At 44.2% G+C, this 24,869-nt stretch overlaps 1 protein-coding gene across 1 annotated transcript; it reads right to left on the reverse strand.

Annotated features, from left to right (window-relative positions):
• Positions 1-325: 325 nt before the first annotated feature.
• Positions 326-23,161, reverse strand: LOC135238127 (synaptophysin-like). The gene is made up of 7 exons (XM_064305831.1): positions 23,002-23,161; positions 21,318-21,383; positions 9,673-9,797; positions 5,869-6,067; positions 4,880-5,071; positions 4,267-4,583; positions 326-2,726 (listed from the first exon to the last, which is right to left on the reverse strand). The coding sequence occupies exons 1-6, from the start codon at positions 23,017-23,019 to the stop codon at positions 4,302-4,304; spliced, it is 882 nt and encodes a 293-aa protein (XP_064161901.1). The 5' UTR covers positions 23,020-23,161; the 3' UTR covers positions 326-2,726; positions 4,267-4,301.
• Positions 23,162-24,869: the final 1,708 nt, after the last annotated feature.

Below are 24,869 nucleotides of genomic sequence, written 5' to 3' on the forward strand. Positions count from 1 at the left end.
TATAAACAATCACTGCAACTTGAGGTTATGGCCTGGTTTATCCTCAACCTTGACCCACAATTCAAACGTTTTATTTTTTGTTCAACTGAAATTAACTCAACCAACTGTGTTTGCGAAGGGAAAAAACTATTTTAAAGATCAGAAGAATGGATAATGGCTAACATATTATATATATTATGTTGATTCATGCCATGGCGGTCTTCCATAGCGACCGACCTCCATAACAACCGACCTCCATAACGACTGACCACCTAGGCGGGCGTCCTCTGCAGAACCAGAAGACGAGAAGCATTCCAAAGCATCGCAAATGAGAAACCACAATATATAAACTTTCAACAGAATAATTTCAAGTTTATTTCATTTTCCCCTTCACTTGGATTCCATAGAATAAACACAATATTAATACTAGTATTAATATTAGTATTAATCGTTAATACTAAGAATACACCGTACACAATAAATACAGCACTACCCAAAGGCATTGAGAGTATCACAAGACATCATTCACCACTAACAACAGGGTATTGTGTAGTATATTTGGAAAGAGAGAAAGAGAGAAACAGGAAGAGGGAGGGAAGTATCACAGAGAGAGTGTTAGAAAAAGAGTGGGAGAGAGAAATAGAGACAAATGCATCTAGAAAGCCTGATTATTAGATTCCCCCAAATGTAAAAACGATTTCACAGGAACAAAACGAAACAAATTTCAAATCAATGCTGTGTGCTATAAATGCCTTATCACAGTGGTCAAACCAATCCTGACACACACGTATATATATACCTTTAACTAAACCCTTCCTTTCACTGATATCTCTGGTATAGAGGCACCAGACTGAGCCCGTCTAGGAAAGGGAGTATATGGTCTTATGCATGCTTTAATCCAGCACATGGCTGTTCTGCTGTGTGACTGCACTTTTTATTTAAAAAGATTTGGCCAAAAGGGAAAGAGGTCACATATTGTGCAAGATGAGGACTGAGAGAGCAAGGAGAAATGCTAACTGCTCAGCCCAGCAGCAAATGATCTGATTTATTTGTTTTTTTGATGAACAAAATAGGGATTTGTAAGGGGCACTGACAGGAAAAAAAGCATTCTTTTGAAAACAGATTTGTAGTCTTGCATATTAACAGCACGTCGAATTAGGTAATGGCAGATCGAACGGCACGAAGCTTCAGGACTGTTACTGAAATCTAGTTATTTAATACTGATGGTTTCCATCGTTTGGTGATTAAACACTGCACCAATCAAGCATGCATTTTTACATTATGGGTGAGTGCCGAAGAGATCAGTCTTTTAGTAGTCTTTATTAATAGTCTTTAATTGATAGTCATCAAGATAAATTACTTACAATGAAGAGTCCAGTCCCAAAGACCTAAAACAACAAGTACGTTTTAAATTCAGACCGAGGGATTATGTGACCTGTGTCAGCTTACAGCATCAGCCCCTGCAGGATATGCAGTTGTGCCTCATTTATATAATAATGTTACCTCTGCGTTCATTAAAATATGCTCCATGCTAATAGCTGAACTGTGATACCACACTTTTCAGGACGAATTGTTGACTAAATCCCACCATATGTTGGAGCAGACGAGTGTCAAACGAACACAGGAGATAAAACGCCATTTCAACACACGAGGCTGACCAACTCTAACTGAGGTCCGTGGTACACACACACAAACAAGAACCAAACAAAACAAATAAAATCTCTCCTTTCGGGAGTTCAACATTTCCCCTCTGCACAAAAACACATTAGGTGCCAAAACTTTCCAGGCTACCTAAATTATATTAAAACCCATTTTCATTTTGACCAGTTAGCCGAATATACCCCAAATTAATTATGAATACAATGGCCTGAATAAAATGAGAAATCGTATTCATTCATGGATCTAAAAAGGACTTTTCTCCCTCTTCGACATGCATCTCTGTCATCTCCTTCTCAGTGCAAATATTATTTTATTCCCTGCATGTGTTTTCTCTTTATTTACCCATTTCTTGCTCACTCTTTAAGTCTCTCTCTCGGACCTGAAAACTCACTGATCTATATGAAACAAACAAACAAAAAGCAGAAAATATAAAGCATGGAAACATTGATAAATATGTTCCTTTGTGCAGGAGTGAGTGTACCACCAAACCAGCAAGACAAATCAGCAGACAAAACAAAACAGAATTAAAATTTAACTTGGAAAATCTACAAAAGTGGGCTGAAATAATATTCAAATAACCATCTAAGCTTCTAAAAACATGAAGTACAGTAGACAAATTTCATACACAACATTGCAATATATATATATATATATGTACATATACATATTGCAATGTATATGTACATAACTATATAGTAAAGTTATGCAATGTTCACATTTATATTTACACAGCACAAATACATTCTCAAAAATGTAGTATTACTATAATTAATATTCATTTCATATACTTGTATTCCCTTATTTGTTCTTTTGTCTCTTAATGTTTTGGTTCTGTACTCGGCTGTATTACTGTTTGATCACTCAGAACTCTACGTAACCAGGGTAACGCACAGCACACCGAACAGCCACCCCATTAATTCCCCTCTCCCTGTGGTCTGTTTAAATTAACCCCCCCTCTGCCCCTACCCCCCCTCCCCCATTCCTCTCTTTGTCAACGGACGGATGCACAAACGGATACACAAGAGGAGTGTTTAATTGTGGGTGAGGTTCAGGCATCACACTCCCCAAATCACACTGTCACCCTCCTTCTGTGAAGGGAGAGACAGAAAGAGAGAGAAGAGAAAGGAAGAAAAACGTGACTTCATAACATACTGTCGTGTCCTACCTTACTGTTGTACAGCAGTGTTTAATGAGAGTTTTTTTTTTATTCAGCATAGCAACAAAGGACTATATTAGTCATCAGCCCTGTGGTTATATTCGAAATAATATCACTACGGAAATGAATCATTTTGCAAATACAATTGTTTTGTTAATAGCGGGCAGTCTTGGTCCTGGACCCAAAAGTAAACCAGTGTCCCAAGTGCAGGGTGCTGGATGGGGTAGCCGTATATGGTTACCTTGTATTCCTGGTTCTTCCTCCAGCTAAGCTCAGTTACAAATTCTGGTCATTAATCAAGCTTAGACTCTTAATAACTGATCATAATGCGTAGCTGAGCTCAGACGGACAAAGAATGGGAACTATAAGGTAGCGAGAACTGGCTACCCCGTGATTAACATAATTTTTTTATTTATTTGAAATAACGTTTACACAGCAGTGGTAAACATTAAAGCAGGTGTGTCTTCTTTGGCTTTTCTGTTGGCAGATTAATAGCAAGCCAGGTACATGGCTGCCACCTACAGGAGATGTCAAAGCTTAAGCAGACCATACTGTAGCCCCTTTGGAGTACACGGCTGTGTCCGAAACAGCCTCCTAGCTACTCAAAAAGCGTCCTCAAAATATGCATTGTCTCCTACCCACACTGCCTGCTTTTAGTAATGTGTATTTTTTAGTATGCGATCGGCAGGATGCAAAAAGTATCCTCCATACTATTTTCCAACGGAACTACGGAAGTGTTGTGAGAAATTCCGCCCTTGCGGACCTCCTAAAAAGTATGGTTTACTTCCTGAAAAGTGTACTACTGAATACACTCAGCAAAATCCCAGAAATAGGTATATCATCTGGGAATTTGAAGTACACAACATTTAGAGAAATCTATTGTACTCAAATTATATACTCAATAGTAGGTAAGTACGCTGTTACAGACAGGGTCCAGGACAATTCTTCAATGCCTCATAGTTGAGACCATGACGTGGATGCCACCCAACCTCTGGTGATATGCTTTCCTAGTAAGCCAGTGGCCAGTTACTTTAGCCACTTAACACAGACTAGAACTTCCATTCTAAACCAGTTTACAGGATTTATACAGAAACCGATCTCATAAAATCTTCCCTTTCTGGATGCTTTTGAGGCCAAGGCTGAAAACATGAAATCCTCCTTTAAACAAGAGCTTCTGCGATAGAATAGTATGCACTCTCTGGATCCACTGACCTCAAAGCACCGTGGCTTTAAAATGAGCCAATGGGAGCGAGCCGTGTGGTGCTGCCTGTAGGACGGCTGACTCTAATTATATATGAAAATTCCCCCACCCAGGCACTTTCTGTAGCACATCCTTATCTCTGTCTGGAACCCTCTCTGCTTTCTCAATACCTCAAAAAAAGAACACCCCCCTCACGGGGTTAAAAGTGTCCTGGTTCCTAATTTCCAGCCCACCCCCTCTCGCCCCGGAGGCGTCCCCGACGCAGACTCACCGGCCCCCGGCAGCTGGCCCGCGCGGGTCCCCGGCTCACATCTGATTGGCGAACGACGTGGGCGCCCCCTGCTGGACGTAGCCCTGGCCGTAGTCCCCGCCCTCGTAGCCGCCGCCGCCGCCCTGTTGGCTGTACTCAGGCTGGTACCCGCCCTGGGGGCCGGCGTAGGGGTCCTGCTGCTGGCCGAAGGACTCGGGCGCGGGCTGCTTCTCCTGGGACGGCGGGGGGTAGTGCGTGAAGGCCGCCAGCCAGCCGGTCTCCTTGAACACGAACCACAGGTTCCCCGCCCACAGGATCAGGTTGAGGAATCCAAACACCTGCGAGGAAGACCAGGAAGACTGCATCAGCCTTCATCAGCGCAGACAGGCACACCTGTGTTCCACCTGCGCAGCGGTGGCTCAGAATTAGCCTGCAAAACGTAACGCAGCGACATCAGTTTGCAGTTATTCTACACGAAGCAGGACCGCAGGAAACACGCTTGAGCCTACCAGTCAGCGATGAACGAGCGGGGCGGCGTCGCGAGGCACGAGGGCACTCACCACGGAGGTGTTGAGTCCGAGGCACGCGAGCACTCACCACGGAGGTGTTGAGTCCGAGGCACGCGAGCACTCACCACGGAGGTGTTGAGTCCGGACACGACGGGGTCGTGGATCTCCCGGCAGCGGTTCTCCTCTTGCTCGCAGGCGGAGATGAGGGTGACCACGCGCTCGGGGTCGGTGGCCGTCTTCACGTCCGAAAGGCCCTTGGCCCAGGCCGCCGAGCTCACCAGCCACATGAAGGTGAACACGCACGTCACCACGAAATCCTGCCGGGACAGACAGCGACCGCAAATAATAACCACGGCGGCCGGAACCCTCCAGCGCAAGAACATGGTACCGTGTAGATGGTGCCACAATAGATTCAGACCCAAGAAACCAGGTGAAGAAAAATAACTATATAATCAGCTGCTTTAGAGGATCAGTTAAGTGCTGAGTAAATGAAGGCCAGCAGACCCTGTGGTTCTCCAGGACCAGGGCTGGGGACCCCAGCAGACCCTGTGGCTCTCCATGAACAGGGCTGGGGACCCCAGAAGACCCTGTGGCTCTCCAGGACCAGGGCTGGGGACCCCAGCAGAGGCTCTCCAGGACCAAGGCTGGGGACCCCAGCACACCCTGTGGCTCTCCAGGACCAGGGCTGGGGACCCCAGCAGAGGCTCTCCAGGACCAAGGCTGGGGACCCCAGCACACCCTGTGGCTCTCCATGACCAGAGCTGGGGATGCCAGCAGATGGGTATCTCCAGGATTGAGGTGGCCAACACAAAAGGGGCAAACACCAAAAGAATAAAACTGCTACTCCTTTCACCAGGCTGGAAGTACAGCCAACTCAGTGAACTCACACATGCCTTCTCCTGCCCACAAATACATCACATACCTGATTATGGCATGTAGCTCCACCAAATCTACCCTCAGCTGTGTTAGAGCCTGGAAGCAAAGCTGCTGCTGTCCATGGAATTGAAGGCATCTATAAGACTGGCTCTCTGTACGGCACCCATGTGCCTTCTGCCCCCCTCTGCCCCCCATCCCTCCCAACTCCCAGAGTTTCCCCCTGCTAGGGCACACTCACAATCTGAGCCCCCTTGCAGTTTAGGCGGTACTTCTCCAGGCAGAAGAGGTACACAGCGAGGGCCGCCATGGAGTACAGGAAGGAGAAGACACCGATGGTGACGAAGAACTCTGCCGAGGAGGAGTAGTCGCCCACGAGGAAGAGCCGTTCTGGATTACCCCCCTTGCACGTTGGGGCGTCAAAGTACACCTGATGGAGCCTGGAGCAAGAGGAAAAGATCAACGTTTTTTTATACAATTCTTTTTATTTGTTGTAAGTACAAAAATGAAATAATAAGGGAGTGACTGTCACACAGTGGAAAGGAGGTTACTGACCCGACCATAGATAGTGTAGAACCATTATAAATTAAAATGGGCGGGTCAACATATAACTCTTGATGCCCATGGAAAGACAGACACACAAGGTGGGCCAACTAATTTGATGCAGTTTTACATCCTTTCCCAAGTGTGAAGCTCAGTTTCTGTGCTGAAGCTGGGAAGAGATGCTTGGCTTGCCCTGGTCTTTGGTTTTGGAATGAGAATATGTTAACCCTTACAAAGCACACCTCATTCAACAGCTAGAGATCTCGTTGAGCTGTTAATTAGTATAAAACAGGTGTGCCAATTACAGATGAAGTGAAAACCTACAGGACGGTAGATCTCCAGGCACAGGGTAGGGCAGCCCTGTCTGTAGATGCTGTATTAGCCAGCGTGAGACCCAGCACACACTTCAACCTTCCCATGATTCAGCTGCTCCCGCTTTACTACAGTTGACTCTTGGTCAGGCAGTCAACAACTCCTCAGACTCACAGATCTTAAAAGGAGGAAAGGCACCTCAACATGAATAGGAGAACTGCAGTTTGTCAAAAGGGTAAACTGCGCTGTAGCAGCGATACTGAAGAAGACGTGAGCCTCGCTAGCCGCAGTGTGATGAGAAGCAGCGCTTCAGAGGAGAGGAGACACGCCTGTCTGCTCCCCACCGTGAGGAAAATGGAGGCTGCGTGACCGGGCACGTCCTCGAAATCGGTTGGAAAAAAACAGAAAACGAACGCTGATGCAAGTTCCTGTGTTAAATACCAACAGCTGCAACTACTCCTGACTGATTGTGGCTGCATCTCAATTACAAAACAGGTTAAAATCCTTACGCATCTTCCTCATCAAATAATAATGAATGGTAATGAAGACCACAGTGTACATGAGCACATACACCGATCGGCCACAACATTAAAACCACTTGCCTAATATTGTCTAGGTCCTACTCGTGCCGCCAAAACAGCTCTGACCCGTCGAGAGTTTTTAAAATCATGTGGTAATAATTCACTCTCTAACAAAATCTTAGCTCTTTATAGCCCTGTAGCAACTAATAATGTAATAAACTACCAATAATGTAATAAGTAGTAGTAGTAGTAGTGTACTTTATTGATCCCAGGGGGGAATTTGCACTGTTGCAGCATCAAAGACAACAAAGTAACACAATCAGATACAAATTTACATTAGATACAAAATATCAGATACAAATATACAGTAGACACAAATATATACAGAAATCCAAATATAACAGAGGACACCTTCAGAGGTGGAGTCCATGCCTCGACGGGTCAAAGCTGTTTTGGTGGCACGAGGGGGACCTACACAATATTAAGTAGGTGGTTTTAATGTTGTGGCTGATCGGTGTATCTTTGACCTAGGTCCAGTGTTATTTTTAACCAGGGACAAAATGAATATGTGAGTACAAATTCTTGTAGTTAATAAACATATGAACAAAAACTGAAGGGTGGCCATATTTTCCGTAACAACACAATAACGTACTTTGATTTTCTTACAAAAAAACATGTACTAGCAACCGCAACTCATCAAAATGTCTAAGTTGCTTTTACATACAAATAATTTACACCTGTTCCTGTTAGCTGGCTTGGTAGCTAGCTACCAGCTAGAAAAACATATCTATACTTTAGAAATACCAGACTGAACAATCAAGAATTTAATCAATATTTTTATCCACGATTTTATCAAGATGATCAAGATACAGAAGTTTTCCATTTGCTATTCCTGACTTAGGTGAAAAAATAAATACAGAGCAAGATGATACCGTAACTTGAGACACGTATTACAACAAATACTATTACAACAAATACATTAATAAGAAACCTACTGACTGTGATCCAATTTATCCAGTTTTACTAAATGTAATCAGGAAGTAGTTGATTTAGGAAGAGACTTATCTTCAGAGTGACTCAGTCAGTAGGGCACCTGATATGCATGCGCACACACACACAAACACACTCCCAAACAGACACTCAAATACATTCTGCAAACACACACTGACACGCAGTCTCATGGACACACACTCTCACACATTCTAATACACAGTCTCTCTCCCTCCCATACACATGCACACACTCTCTCACACACAGTCGCACACATTCTCATGCATACACACACAATCTCTCTCTTGCTTACACATGCACACACTCTCTCACACAGTCACACACATTCTCATGCATACACACAATCTCTTTCTCTCCCATACACATGCACACACTCTTTCACACACACAGTCGCACACAATCTCATGCATACACACACACAATCTCTCTCACACACACACTCTCACCCACACAGTCACACACATTCTCATGCATAAACTCACACAATCTCACACCCTCTCACACACACACAGTCGCACACATTCTCATGCATACACAATCTCTCTCTCACACACACTCTCTCACACACACACAGACGCACACATTCTCATGCATAAACTCACACAATCTCACACCCTCTCACACACACACAGTCGCACACATTCTCATGCATACACAATCTCTCTCTCACACACACACAATCTCTCTTACACACACACTCTCACACACACAGTCGCATACATTCTCATGAATACACACAGAATCTCTCTCTCTCACACACACACAGTCACATACATTCCAACGCATAAACACACACAATCTCTCACACACACATACTCTCTCACACACCAAGTCACACACATTCTCATGCATACACACACAATCTATCTCTCTGACACACACATACACACACACACACACACTCTCTCTCACAAACATCCTCATTAGGAGGGACATTCTACAAATTTCTCTATATGATGATTTCTCTTTATGATAAGCTGATTTGTCCTAGCGATTACTTGAGTACTCTTTTTGTCTTTTAGTTTTTTTTGTGCCTAAAGCTCGTTTTACAACAGCAGACCCGAATAAAGTAATCGCAGATCATTTTCTCCGGCTTTACTTCACACAGAACACCTGACAGCTAACCACCTCCTTTCTAATAATAATCAGTCTTTAGCAGGCTACAGGCACTGTTTGATAAACATTTTATTTAGCTATTCTCGGAAATGAAGACACTGGAATAGACTAAGCTTGGCTACATCTTCACTAAGACTGCCTAAGATTGCAGAACATTTAGCCTTAAACCTATAGTTTTGTGTCTGATGTACACTGCACTTAAGGAGAGAAAGGACAATGATAAAAATGTGGAAATGAATGTGCTAAATTAAGTTAACCATTTCTTCAAGACAACCACAAATCAAGACAATTAAAAAGAGAGATGGTGACAATTAAGTGTTTTTCTTAAAACAGTTATACTCATTTTTCACTTTTAATTTATCTGTGCTGATTGCTAAAATGATCTGGGTTCAAATTTAAGGACAACCCAAAATGAAATCACCAAACATTATGATGGAAAGTGACACATGCATACCAGGTGTAAGGTCAAGGGCATATGTGGAGCAGTTCAAAGGTCAAGGGCAGATGTGGATGGAAGATCAGGCCCCAAGGCCCACACTGACCTGAAGGGGTACTCAAACTCCACCTCGATGCTGAGGTCACTCTCCGTCCTGTTCTTGCACTCCACGCTCATTTTTAACATCCCAGAGTAGCTCCCACACGTGGCGAAAGCAAAGATTGCAAAAACCTAACAAAGAAGGGTGAGAGTGTGTTAGGCAGGCTGAGAGAGACAGAGACAGAGTTTGATGTTAGTTAAAGCGCTGCTCTAGTGAACGAATGGGCTCCACATTCTGGTATTTACTCTAGATCGTGCCAGTGCCAACTGTGGCTGGCTACCCCACAGGGCAGTGCACAATCATCTCTTACATCACTTAGGGATGGAAGGGTTTCAGTTGGCCGGGAGTAGTGTCTCATTGCTCACTACTGACCCCTGCTGGCCAGTCAGATGGCCACAAGTCTGCCTGTAGGGCTGAGTCTTCCTCAGACTCAGGTCTGTGTGAGCTGTGGTGTGGATGAGAAGCGGCGTCTGACATCACATCACATGCTTCAGAGGAGAGCACATGCTCATCTGTCCTCTGCTGAGTCCATAGCAGAGGTTACGGTAATGAGCACTGACCGGGCATTCAAAATTGAGATTCTAACTTCCAAGCACACACACACACACAACCACACACACACACTAGACACAGTCTTCTTTCCTTCGGTTCTATTAAGAAGCCAGCAGGCCACCAGACGTTCTTCCAAAGCCAGCATTGCTGAGGGCACTGTCTCCCAGTCTGGCTGTGTAAACATCGTCTTGGCTTCTTCGGCAGACCAGCTACATTAGCATTAGCCCATCAGTCCAAAATGCCTGGAGCAGGGTCCTCAACGCAGAGCTCGGCTAGGCGAGACGTATGGTGCTGAGAAGCAAATGTTTTAATTCCCTTTTTCATTTCAATTATTAACCCTTTAGGCTGTGAGGTCACAAATATGCCATTAGAATGCTCTTCACTGAACATTCTAACGCTAATGTAACAATCACTACTGTTAATGGAAAGCAATGGAGTTCTAGAACACTGACAGAATTTCTGACAGAAAAACATTCCAAAAATACTCTTCAAAGGGTTAATGGAAACGATTAAGCTATGATAATACTATTACTTTGTGGGATGAATATCACCAGGAGAACTGCGAACAGTAATCTTTATATCCGTTTCCAGTGTATCAGTACAGCTGAAAGCTGTGGTAAGAACCACAAACAACACATATGCACAACATACTATAACTGCATCTCCTTCCTCTAGGAAACCACTGCAGTATTTAATATTAATAGCATGTCAAACTTATGATAACGCATGGTTTTCAAATCTAATATGACTGAGGGCCATCTTCACAGTGGGAAGTTAATTGTGTGCTTGCTGGTGCTTTTAAACGTGTGGTAAAAACCGCTTCTGGTGGTCTGCATGTTTGCCTGGGATTGAATCCAGTGCGGCTGAACCTTGGTGTGTCATTGGTTTGATAAGAAATGTCTGAATTGCTTTACACAGGACTTCAGTGTGGCAATACATTATTTTCCCAGATTAAAAAAATATATATTCTTGAACAAAAGCTGGCAAAATGCATAGTTTATGCGAAAAGGAACATACTGCTGATACTTAAGTCATTCTACCTGAACTCAAGAGGAGGCAGTATCACTTAATTAGAAACACAAACGCCCACTCAACCACATGCACACACAAGCAAGCACACACTTACACTAACATAAACACACAAAAGCAAGTAGCCACTCACGCATACACTCACATACACACGTGTTCACACAAGCAAGCACACACTGACAAACACATACACCCATTCCACTCAACCACATGCACACACAAGCAAGCAAACACTTACACTGACATACACACACAAAAGCAAGCAGACGCACACGTACACTTACATACACATGTGTTCACACAAGCAAGCACACACTCACAATCACATACACCCACTCCACTCAAACACATGCACACACAAGCAAGCACACACACATACACTGACAACAACACACGCTGTCACCACACACAGCAAGCACACACACAATGCACCTCACAAACCCCTCACAAACCAATCATGCACTACACATGCACACACACACTCACATACAGACACATACAAGCAAGCACACACAACATGTACTCTCTCACACACACACACACACACGCACACACACACACACACACACAAACACTATCATACACACAAGCACACAAGCACACCAACACACACAGAGGATTAGTCCAGTCAAGACTATTTTTACCGCCCCTCCCCTGGAAGTGAGATCGGATTGAATGGAAAATCCAGCAATTAATCTGAGATGCCTCACCATCTGCCATGGCGCAGAGTCTTAGGCACTGCTACACACACCACACACACTGCAGTCACCGGCCAATCTGCCATCTACCGGAACTGTCAAAAGGCCAGTCCAGCCAAGCGTAAGTGTGATATCTGCACATCCAAGTATTGCATCGCATCTGGGAATAACACCTTTATAGTGCCTTTATATATGTACGTGTACCTCTGTTCTGCATTACGTATCTTTCTTTATATGTTTAACCTAGCAAAATATTTTTGAATTCATAAAAAGCACACAAACAAATGAAATGTTGCCTTTTAGCCATATTATGTGCAGTTGCGATAATACCAATGGGGTGGCAGTGAAGCATTATGGGTAAGGAACTGGTCTTGTCACGTAATGGTTGCAGGTACAAGACTCTGCCATTGTACCCTTGAGCAAGGTACTTAACCTGCATTGCTCCAGTATACATCCAGCTGTATAAATGGATGCAATGTAAATGCTATGTAAAAGTCGCTCTGGATAAGAACGCCTGCTAAATGCCTGTAATGTAATACGTAATGTATTCAAAAACATGTCTTACATTTGTTGCTATGACTCAGCAAACAGTAATTGAATTCAAACTATACTGGGCGTAAAAAAAAATCTCTGGACACTTCACTATCTGGCAGTCTGACGGATGAATCTGGGTTTGGCTTATGCATGGGTGCCAACTTTAAAGTTTGGTGTTGGAGGAATAATGTTCTGCGGCAGATTTTCCTGGTTTGGGCTAGGCCCCTTAGTTCCAGTGAAGGGAAATATAAATGCTACAGCATACAATCACATTCTAGAGAATTGTGTGCTTCCAACTTTGTGGCAACAGTTTGGGGAAGGCCCTTTCCTGTTCCAGCATGTCAATGCTCCCATGCACAAACCAAGGTCCATAAAGAAATGGTTTACTGAATTTGGCTGCATAGGGCCCTGACCTCTACCCCACTGAACACCTTTGGGATTAATTGTAATGGCGACTATGAGCCAGGCCTTACGCCCAACATCAGTGCACGACCTCACTAATGCTCTTGTGGCTGAATGGAAACTAATCCCTGCAGTCAGGTTCCAAAATCGACTGGAAAGCTTTCCTAGAAGTTTGAAGGCTGGTACAGCCGCAAAGGGGGGTCCAACTCCATATTAAATGCCATGGTTTTGGGTTTTGGAATGAGATGTTCAACAAGTACACGTGGGTGTATATTGATGTTCATGTTTCCATATACTGTTGGAAATGCAGTGTAGTTGTGTGTGCAGTGAGGTTTCTGACAGACAGTAAAGGGGGGGGGGGGGTGTCAGCGTGGATGAGCTGTGTGGGGACTCTGGCTTACACTCTCATAGTGGACCTGTCACTATGGCAACATTATCCGTGGGAGATGGAGAGTGGAACCACGTCATGGTCTCCATGGAAACATGGCTCCCACCTCTCACTCCACGCACACATACACGCACACACATACAGACACACACACACACACACACACACGCATGCATACCCATGCACACAGACACACAAACAAACATGTACAATAAAAACACCACATAGCACAAGCACACACAATCACAAGCACACACACAAACATGCGCAAGGAAAACACTACATAGCACAAACACACACAAACACACGCACACACACACACACACACACACAAACACACAAAATCACGCACACACACAAGCATGCACACACACAAGCACACACGCACGCAAACACACACATACACACGCACAGGCGCACACACACACAAATACGCACACATGCACACACATACACACAAATCAGATAACAGGAAGCACAGACTTGACTGGTGTGAAAAAGGGTGGGTTTGTCTTTGAGGCAGATCACTGTTCGCTTAATGCAGGAAAATCACAGTAAAATGCGCCACATGGTCTGTAATGGAGACCAGACCATCAGCTGTGATCAGTACAACCCCACAGAGCAGTCCTCCCAAACACACAGGCCATTAGAGGGACTGTACATCCCTCCCAAACACACAGGTCATTACAGCGACTGCACACCCCTCCCAAACACACAGGTCATTACAGCGACTGCACATCCCTCCCAAACACACAGGCCATTAGAGCAACTGTACACCCCTCCCAAACACACAGGCCATAAGAGCAACTATACACCCCTCCCAAACACACAGGCCATAAGAGCAACTGTACACCCCTCCCAAACACACAGGCCATAAGAGCAACTATACACCCCTCCCAAACACACAGGCCATAAGAGCAACTGTACACTCCTCCCAAACACACAGGTCATTACAGCGACTGCACACCCCTCCCAAACACACAGGCCATTACAGTAACGAGTCGGCCCATGACTGCAATCCCAAAAGGTTTGGAGGGGTAAAGAAAGAAGTAAACGGACACGTGGCAGCAGGTTCTGTGGGGTTCAAAGAACCTGAAATATCGACTCTCAAAATTATTTACTTGCCCTATGTTTCTGTCACCCACTTTTTCAATTCCCTGTACTTGAGGGTCCTGCCCAAATCTGGCAGCTTTGATTGATGCTACACAGGCAGTAAAATAAATGATATAATACTGCACAAACATACCATGAAAACTACAACTCATATCCAGAATCCAGCCTAGCTAATCTGCCATCTATCTAATCAATCTAATCCTGAATCCTAAAACAGGGAAACTGTCGTGTTTCTGAATATTGGTATGAAAAGACAGCCCAACACAAAGGAAGCTGCTATGGCTTTCATAATAAGGGGAGGAAAAAAAAAGGAAGTAGAGATTTTGTAGGAGAGAGCGAGAAATTGAAGCTTAGGAAGGGCTGAAGGAAGGGTAGCGGAGGAGAGGTAAGGGCAGAACTGTGACGGAGGCAGTGGGGCTCTTTAACACCTGATGACGCATCACCGTCAGCCATCACGGCAGCGCCTTCACCGCTCGCTGAGTTACTCTGGAAACGCACGACAGCTGTGTGAGGGATACAGCTTACACACACACACACACACACAAACACAAACACAATTACATGCATACACACACATGCGCACACAGGTACACACAAACATACATAATTATACACACACAGATACACACATACACACACAAACACAAACATGCACACATACACACACAAACACGCACACAATTACATGCATACACACACATGCACACACAGGTACACACAAACATACATAATTATACACACACACACACACACACACATATAAATATATACATACATATATATATATAATCCTGGGCAAAAAAAATGGGCCAAGCCCAAAATGGCAACAAATTAAGCTTTTAGTGGTCTTAACAACAAATCATTGGTCAGAAAATGAGCAAGAATTAAACAAATGCACTCCTGAGACCTCTCTATGGGAATTGGGGGGTGGGACTAGATTCAGCTGTAAATTATGCTGATACAGAATGGATCACATTTGTTGGCTAAATGGCTTTAAGTCAAGTTCACTGCAGCAAAAGTAAACGAGCAAATGGTGGCACAGGAGGTCTCAGGAGTGCATTTGTTTAATTCTTGCTCATTTTCTGACCAATGATTTGTTGTTAAGAACATTAAAAGCTTAATATCTTGCCATTTTGGGCTTGGCCCATTTTTTGGCCCAGGAGTATATATATATATATATATATATATATATATATATACACACATATATGAACACACATGTATACATAGGCAAACACGCATGTACACACTCTGTGCAGCCTTACACGCTCACCTTCTCTACGCCACTGTTTAGTCATCCGAGTCAAAGAAAAACTCCTACTGTCAAATGACCTTCTGTTACATCATGCACACTGACTTCCAGGGTCAACATCACTACGTGTGTCTGTGCGTGTATGCTTATGTGTGTATGTGTGTGCGTATGTGTGTGTATGTGTGTGCGTATGTGTGTGTATGTGTGTGTGTGCACGCATGTATATGTGTGCGTGTGCGTGTGTGTATGTGTGTGTGTGTGTGCGTGCATGTGTGTGTGTGTTCGTGTGTGCTTGTGTGTGTGTGTGCGGGTGTATATGTGTGCGTGTGTGTGTGTGCGTGTGTGTGAGTGTGTGCGCGTGTGTGCATATGTATGTGTGTGTGTGTGAATGTGCATATGTGTGTGAGATAGCAAGGAGCAAGAGAGCAACAGAGAAAGAAAAAGAGAAGCGTGAGATAGAGAGACAGAAAGAATAAGAGATGGAATGAGAACAGGAGCAAAAGAGAAGAAAAGAGAGACAGAGGGAGAGGAGAGTCACTGAGTCAGCACAGTAACAGCACTTTAAGCAGAAGCTCTTCAAGCATAATTCTGCAGAAAGGATGTAAGAAAAACAGAATACTACATGATGAATTAGGCCAGAATCTCACAACCTCAAATCCGAACCTAAAGACCTAAAACTAAACACCAAAAAGCTTATAAACTAGCTCTGCTAATATTCCACCTCAAACCAAAGCAAAGCAAAAACTCTGTGGAGCATTCACAATATACGACAAAACACAAAGAAAACCTGATCACTACCAAGCCCTAAAACAAGTTTACACAAGATGCAAATCAGAGACCATTTCTGACCAAGAGCAAGCTCATTTCCCACAGTTTCACTAACCTCAGCCTGACCACCTCACTGACCACAACCTCAATGACCACAGCCTGACTGGCCACAGCTCACTGACCACAGCCTGACTGACCACAACCCCTCTGACCACAACCTGACTACAACCTCACTGTTTTTGTGTGTGTGCAAATGTGCATGCGTTTGTGAGTGTGTGTGTGTAATACACACGTGAAGTTTAACACAGGGAGCTGAATTTCCGAGCGCCCAGTGGATTTAGAGAGCAGCAGGTGAGGGATAGAAAGCCTCCTCATGCTTCACTATATGGGCAATCTTCCCCGGAAAAAGCAAGGGTATAGACGGGGTGGTAATGACACTCCAAATTCATTAGGACCCGTCAAATGAATCGACTCTGTAATTCTGTCGTTGACAAATAAGGAAAAACAAGAGAAATTATTATGGATTAAGCAAATGAAAACACTATCTACTGACGTAAACAACAGCTCACAGATCCGTGCCTATGGAGGGATTATATTAAGACTATTTTCATCTTGATGTAATCAAATATGCTCTGGCCTTGGGTACAGTACACGGCAAAATGAATTGTTTCAAATCAAGTTTGATAGAATACATTTTACTCAGTAAATTTTATCCAGATAGAGTATATTGTACACTGAAAGAGCACATTTTGCGGTGAGAAAGCACATTGTACGGACTTAGATTACATTTTACACTGATAGTGTACCTTTTATTGAGAGTATTTTACACTGAAAGAGTATGTTTGCATCCCATTTTGCCTCATATAAAAACTGAAAGTGATGAATTAATGTTTTATATATTACTGTAGCTACAGCTCCTGGAGAATCTCCATTTAGACCAAGAATAAATGGCCATACTGTAGACCGATGGCTCTAAACTACATTAAAACTGCAAAACTGTAAAACGGATGATGGAGCACAGCTGCTCCTGGACAGAACTCTCCATCACATTCCCATCAGGAGGTCCATGCTGCGTCTGCAGCCTTGCCCAGCCATACCTAAAAAAAACAAACGGAAGCCAGCGTGGAATCCCAAAATGTCAGAGGAACTCTGGAATACCCCAAGGGATACACCAGCGAACACTGCTCTGGAATACACCAGGGAACACTGCTCTAGAATACACTAAAGAACACTGCTCTGGAATACACCAGGGAACACTGCTCTAGAATACACTAAAGAACACTGCTCTGGAATACACCAGGGAACACTGCTGTGGAATACACCAGGGAACACTGCTCTGAAATGCACCAGGGAACACTGCTCTGGAATACACCAGGGAACACTGTTCAGAATACACCAAGAAACACTGTTCTGGAATACATCAGAAAACACTGCTCTGGAATACACCTGGGAACACTGCTCTGGAATACACCAGGAAACACTGCCCTGGAATACACCAGGGAACACTGCTCTGGAATGCACCAGGGAACACTGCTGAGGAATAAACCGGGGAACACTGCTCTGGAATACACCAGGGAACACTGCTCTAGAATATACCAAGAAACACTGCTCTGGAATACACCAGGGAACACTGCTCTGGAATACACCAGGGAACACTGCTCTGGAATGCACCAGGGAACACTGCTGAGGAATACACCAGGGAACACTGCTCTGGAATAAACCAGGGAACACTGCTGTGGAATATACCAGGGAACACTGCTGTGGAATACACCAGGGAACACTGCTCTAGAATACATCAGGAAACACTGAGCTGGAATACACCAGGGAACACTGCTGAGGAATAAACCAGGGAGCACTGCTCTGGAATACACCAGGGAACACTGCTCTGGAATACACCAGGGAACACTGCTCTGGAATGCACCAGGGAACACTGCTCTAGAATACACTAAAGAACACTGCTCTGGAATACACCAGGAAACACTGCTCTGGAATACAACAGGAAACACTGCTCAGGAATACACCAGCGAACACTGCTCTAGAATACACCTGGGAACACTGCTCTGGAATACACCTGGGAACACTGTTCTGGAATACATCAGGAAACACTGCTCTGGAATACACAAGGGAACACTGCTCTGGAATGCACCAGGGAACACTGCTGAGGAATACACCAGGGAACACTGCTCTGGAATACACCAGGGAACACTGCTGTGGAATATACCAGGGAACACTGCTGTGGAATACACCAGGGAACACTGCTCTAGAATACACTAAAGAACACTGCTCTGGAATACACCAGGGAACACTGCTCTGGAATACACTAAAGAACACTGCTCTGGAATACACCAGGGAACACTGCTGTGGAATACATCAGGGAACACTGCTCTGGAATATACCAGGGAACACTGTTCAGAATACACCAAGAAACACTGTTCTGGAATACATCAGGAAACACTGCTCTGGAATACACCTGGGAACACTGCTCTGGAATACACCAGGAAACACTGCTCTGGAATACACCAGGGAACACTGCTCTGGAATGCACCAGGGAACACTGCTGAGGAATACACTGGGGAACACTGCTGTGGAATACACCAGGAAACACTGCTCTGGAATACACCAAGAAACACTGCTCTGGAATACACCAGGAAACACTGCTCTGGAATACACCAGGGAACACTGCTCTGGAATACACCAGGGAACACTGCTCTGGAATGCACCAGGGAACACTGCTGAGGAATACACCAGGGAACACTGCTCTGGAATATACCAGGGAACACTGCTGTGGAATATACCAGGGAACACTGCTGTGGAATACATCAGGAAACACTGCTCTGGAATACACTAAAGAACACTGCTCTGGAATATACCAGGGAACACTGCTGTGGAATACACCAAGAAACACTGTTCTGGAATACATCAGGAAACACTGATCTGGAATACACCAGGGAACACTGCTGAGGAATAAACCAGGGAGCACTGCTCTGGAATACACCAGGGAACACTGCTCTGGAATACACCAGGGAACACTGCTCTGGAATGCACCAGGGAACACTGCTCTAGAATACACTAAAGAACACTGCTCTGGAATACACCAGGAAACACTGCTCTGGAATACAACAGGAAACACTGCTCAGGAATACACCAGGGAACACTGCTCTAGAATACACCTGGGAACACTGCTCTGGAATACACCTGGGAACACTGTTCTGGAATACATCAGGAAACACTGCTCTGGAATACACCTGGGAACACTGCTCTGGAATATACCTGGGAACACTGCTCTGGAATACACCTGGGAACACTGCTCTGGAATACACCTGGGAACACTGCTCTGGAATACACCTGAGAACACTGGAATACACCTGGGAACACTGCTCTGGAACACACCAGGAAACACAGTTCTGACATACACCGCTTCTCCTGAGTAAACCAGGGAACACCACATCAGCATACAGGTATTGACTTACTGGCTTACTGAGAAAGGCATTGTTCCGAAATGTGTGGGAAACGCATTTTAAACTTTGTGCTTAAAGTTCAACCTCAAGCCCTCGCACAACCCACCAGAGGGCCAACCAGAGAGCAGAGCCCAGGGGCCACAGTTCACCCGAGTGACAGCAGAGCCCCCAGCCCCAGGGGCCACAGTGCACCAGAGTGTCAGTAGAGCCCCTGGCCCCAGGGGCCACAGTGCACCAGAGTGACAGCAGAGCCCCCCAGCCCCAGGGGCCACAGTGCACCAGAGTGACAGCAGAGCCCCCGGCCCCAGGGGCCACAGTTCACCCGAGTGACAGCAGAGCCCCCAGCCCCAGGGGCCACAGTACACCAGAGTGACAACAGAGTCCCCGGCCCCAGGGGCCACAGTGCACCAGAGTGACAGCAGAGTCCCCGGCCCCAGGGGCCACAGTGCACCAGAGTCAACAGAGCCCCCGGCCCCAGGGGCCACAGAGTGCCACAGCAGCAGAACTGCTTGTACGATGTTCATAATGTGAATTACCCAGAAGTACCTGCTGACTGTGAATGTCCCCTGGATCACAGTGGATAAAGAGCACATACATTTTTAGAATTCATTAGGAATTTAGAATTTTGGGAATTTACATTACAGAATTTGAATTCTGAGCATTTCCATTGTCTGATGCTATATACAAACCATGCTTGTAAAACTAGATTACCGCCTGTTAAAGAACCTACTACTGCTACGGCAAAGGAAAATATGTCATCAAAATTATTTACATTCAGAAAAAAACATAATTTTTGAAACTTCCAAGAATATTGAGGGATTGAGGGATTGAGTTTACAGACAGAACACAATAAACATATACTGTTTACACAACACAAAATTAAAACAATCAATTAAACATTAGGCTACTAAAAATAAAACAAATGCATGTTTTATTTATATTACATTTTATAATTAACTTATAATTTATTATTCAAAATAAAATATTCTTAATTCTTTACACATTGTTTCAAATGCAGGGGCAAACCAACACTTACTACAAATATATTGAATTTTAATAGAGCCACAGTACAATAAAACAGAATAGTACATTGTGGAATTGTGCACTTGGCTAAGACAAGAAACACGGCTAAACTAAGGGGGAAATAATATTCCCATATGTGCCTATAGACTGTGTAGAATTAAAAAATCTTATTACAAAAGACACACTTGCTAAAAGAATTGGGGTGTGGTGAATCTGATTCGTCCAAATATCTGTAAATCGGGTGAATCGCACATCACTGTGTTATCATACAAATTATTTCTGAGGTATGATTCTTACAAGGACGGCGCGTGTTATATTGCGATTTATATGAATGTTAATGCACTGTGCGTCAGAGGAACGTTTATTCACATGCGCGCGTGGAACCCGGCTCTCTGCCGCTTTTCGGCAAAAGAATAAACACGGACAGGACTTACCCATTGTAGGATCTTTATGAAGCCCAGTGGCTGTTTTACCACGGTGAACTGGCCGGTCGCGACCAACTGCAAACACAGAAAGAAAGAGTGAACAGAGGGCCTCTGAGGTGCGTGACAGCGCCACGAAAACGAGCGTTCCTGATACTGCACGAGAACTGCAATGAAAAATCAACAGGAACAAGTGCGCGAACAGCTGCACCACACGGAGGGGAGAGTTGCAGATGACGCCAGTAAGCGGCACACATCAGAAGCCGACACAGATGCCCATCATATTCACGACTTTACAAACGGCGGCAGTCACGACTTAACAAACGACGGCAGTCGTATTCCAGTTAAAATTTAAAGCTGCGATATGATAACCCGTTTGTGTCAACTTGACCTATTACGTCTTTTCAAAACGCCCAACATTTCTGCGGGTATTTGGGGGTCACGGTGAGCATAGTCGTATATAATACAGCTGCGCACTTGTACAGGCCGGACCCTTTTAATTGTTTTTCACTTCTGGGCTAAGGACACCAGACGCCGACAAAGCACAGTTAGTGATTACGGATTGGGACGAAGAGCGAGGCTGAGGGAGACCGACAGTAGTTGCCAAAATTAGACAAAGCTGCTTATCCCCGTGGTTGTGCGGTGTATACACGACATAACACATTGTGAAGGCAGACGAACGCTTTCACTAGAATTTCCTCATTCTACACAAATGCTTGTGCATTTACAGTATGTGTATTGTAAATCATTTCGGGTATTATGGGCAAAGTAGCTACATCTGTTTCCATTTACAAATACAACAAATGATGAAACGATACCTTGTCATGCCATTTTTTCACATCGCGATTTAGCAAATGAAACATAATCAACAAACCCCCCCCAAAAAAAGACGCACACACACATACACAAACACACACACACGCACGCACGCACAGTTAATCATTATCAGTGCCCCTTTGCGCCGTCGCTCCCTACCCATCCCCCGGTTACAGAAAAAAACACTCCATAAAGACCTTGATAAACAAACGAGCCTCCGGTGAGCCGCAAAAATCTCACTCAGCACCCAGAAGGTCAATGTTATGACGTTTTAATGCCTGCACCCACTTGTCTTGACGATCATTAATAAATGTAGACTATATGCATAATCATAATTTGTATAATTTTCTTACTGTAAACGTAAGTATTCGCAACAAACACACAATATGGGCTAGTTTGTTCTTAAAATGCATATCATCAATCACAACCTATCTTACGCAGGAGTATGGCCGTCGTTATTTATGCGTCTGCCTGAGCCATTTCAATTTTTTTTTTGTTATTGCACTAATTACCCATTAAATTACAACGAACAATGCAGTATGGTACATCTAGCCGGAATGCTCGATCACTGGTACAGGGATGTAAATATTTGCTCCACACATTCTCCGCTTTTTATATTAGCTATATTTTTCTTTCCAGGACATATCTCCAAGATAGCCGCTCATCACAACCTCTCATATCACTGCATTTCAGACACGGACGGTGGCTTTGTCATTTCTTGCCTATTTATTATTACAATGTCCCCATTATAATTCAACCACATCTCTGTTCGGATTGTTTGAACCAGATGCACACTATAATTCGTATTCATTGAACCAAAGGCTTTTTATATTATTCTACGTTAAATAAATATGGGAATTGCCGTTTGGGACAGCCCTACCTGGTTTACAACATCCATTTTAGTCGCCAGCTCGGAGATAAGAGGATCAAGCGAATGGAGGGAGGAGGCCGGACCTCCGCTGTAGTGCACGGTTTGCTACGTTATCAGTCCGCGTAAACAAATAGAACGGAGTGTGCGCGCGCATGCGCAAATTGCCCATTGGAAGTTAGCGACTCGGAGCCAACGGATTCTCTGTTTGTAGCATGGAGGCAGGAGCAGTCAGAACATGCAGAAACCAATATTAGGTCCAGTGCACCGCAGCTCTCTATTTCCCAATAGGCTATAATGGAAAAAAACTCCAGCCTTTTTCTACCAAACTAAGGGTTTTAGTCACATTTTGAACCCAGTTATATCCAAAATACATATAAGAATAAGAATCAATGCGTTATTTTACTTGACACGATTCAATAACGAAGTTATAGCCGAGTTGTTTTATTCAACACTAGACTCTGGTTGGTCACTATATGACTCATCATTATCATCTGACACCATATGACTCACCATCCTGCCCAATGCAATTGGCAATTGCACATGGACTGATGAAGATGCACAGCTGGCACTGGCACTGCCCTGGGTAGTAAAATTGCATCCTAATGGGGTCAGAGGTACAACAGGACCTCATCAGTCATAAACGAGCGTGAAAAAAAAAAAAAAAGTCCTTTCAGTTTTGGGGAGAAATTCCAATCGAAAATTTCACGTTTTTTACTTGAAAATATTGTAAAATGACTATGCTAAGGCATATCTATGATGCACTCATATGCACTCAATGTATTCTCTACGCACTTTCCCTAAATTCGTGCACCTTTTACCTGTATTTGTCATTCTAAAATGTGTTCGGGACATTTCTGGGCGTGGCACTCTTTTCAGTTTGGGGAGGTGTGGGCGTGGCTACAGAGCCTGTGGTTTGGGATCAGATTCCAGCGAAGTGTTTGTTGCCAGTTAGCTGGTCCGATGGCAGATGCTAAGAAGCCTAGTGTTGCACGCCGCGACACATTGCTTTTCTTGACAGAAGAGTTGGAGACGGAGATACAAGAATCCCAGAATGTTCTGGTGTTTATTTAGCAATTGTGAGAGAGAGAGAGAGGTATTTCCAATTAGGTATTTCAATAGATTTTTGAACAAATTACAGATGACAAATTATTTCAAGTTCAATAGCTCCTAGACAAAAGGACCTAGGACCTTCAAACCACTTTTAAATTGTTCACAAACAATGGACACAGGATGCACAGCCTTTGCTTTGTGCATTTTTACCTCATGCAATTTTATATGAATATTTCCAATTAGGAATTTCAATAGATTTTTGAACAAATTACAGATGACAAATTCTTTCAAGTTCAAGAGCTCATAGACAAAAGGACCTAGGACCTTCAAACCACTTTGCGGTCACTACAAAAATAAGAAAAACAACTTTGCCTTTTACTCTCGCGGGATCTGGGTAAAAATAATAAAGCAACACAACAAACTAAAATAGCAAAGACAAAATAACAAAAACGACACTTTCCAGCCTTATTCGTGCTGGTACCTTCCTCTCTCTCTGTCTCTCTCTCTCCCTCTCGGGTTGTGTTTTCCTCAGTCACAGCCACCTACTGGGAAGAAAGCACACTTTAAATACCTGGATTCATTGTTGATGCACTCCAGATGTATGTGTCCACTTAACCAGTAGGCGTGGTCCTCCGATTGCCCCGAACCTCTCCCAGAAACAGAGCCCTGCCACAACTAGATACAGCGAAGGAGAAAAGACAAGCCGACAGGGCTCGTTTAAAAACTAAAGTCAACCTTGAAACTGCTTTTGCTCGGTGGCGTCACCAAGGGGATGAAAAGTGACAGGAGGTGGCCTGTTTTTTGTTAGACCAGTAAGTAACGTTACT

Source organism: Anguilla rostrata, chromosome 13 (assembly GCF_018555375.3).
Source record: "Anguilla rostrata isolate EN2019 chromosome 13, ASM1855537v3, whole genome shotgun sequence".
Classification (NCBI taxonomy): domain Eukaryota; kingdom Metazoa; phylum Chordata; class Actinopteri; order Anguilliformes; family Anguillidae; genus Anguilla; species Anguilla rostrata.

What these genes read in the sequence shown, in the direction of transcription:
- LOC135238127 (XM_064305831.1), bottom strand. An exon ending in GAGTTTGAGTACCCCTTCAG is followed by an intron (nt 6,068 to 9,672) that starts GTCAGTGTGGGC and finishes CTCTTGCTCCAG; the next exon opens with GCTCCATCAGGTGTACTTTG. An exon ending in CCGGACTCAACACCTCCGTG is followed by an intron (nt 4,584 to 4,879) that starts GTGAGTGCTCGC and finishes TCTTCCTCGCAG; the next exon opens with GTGTTTGGATTCCTCAACCT.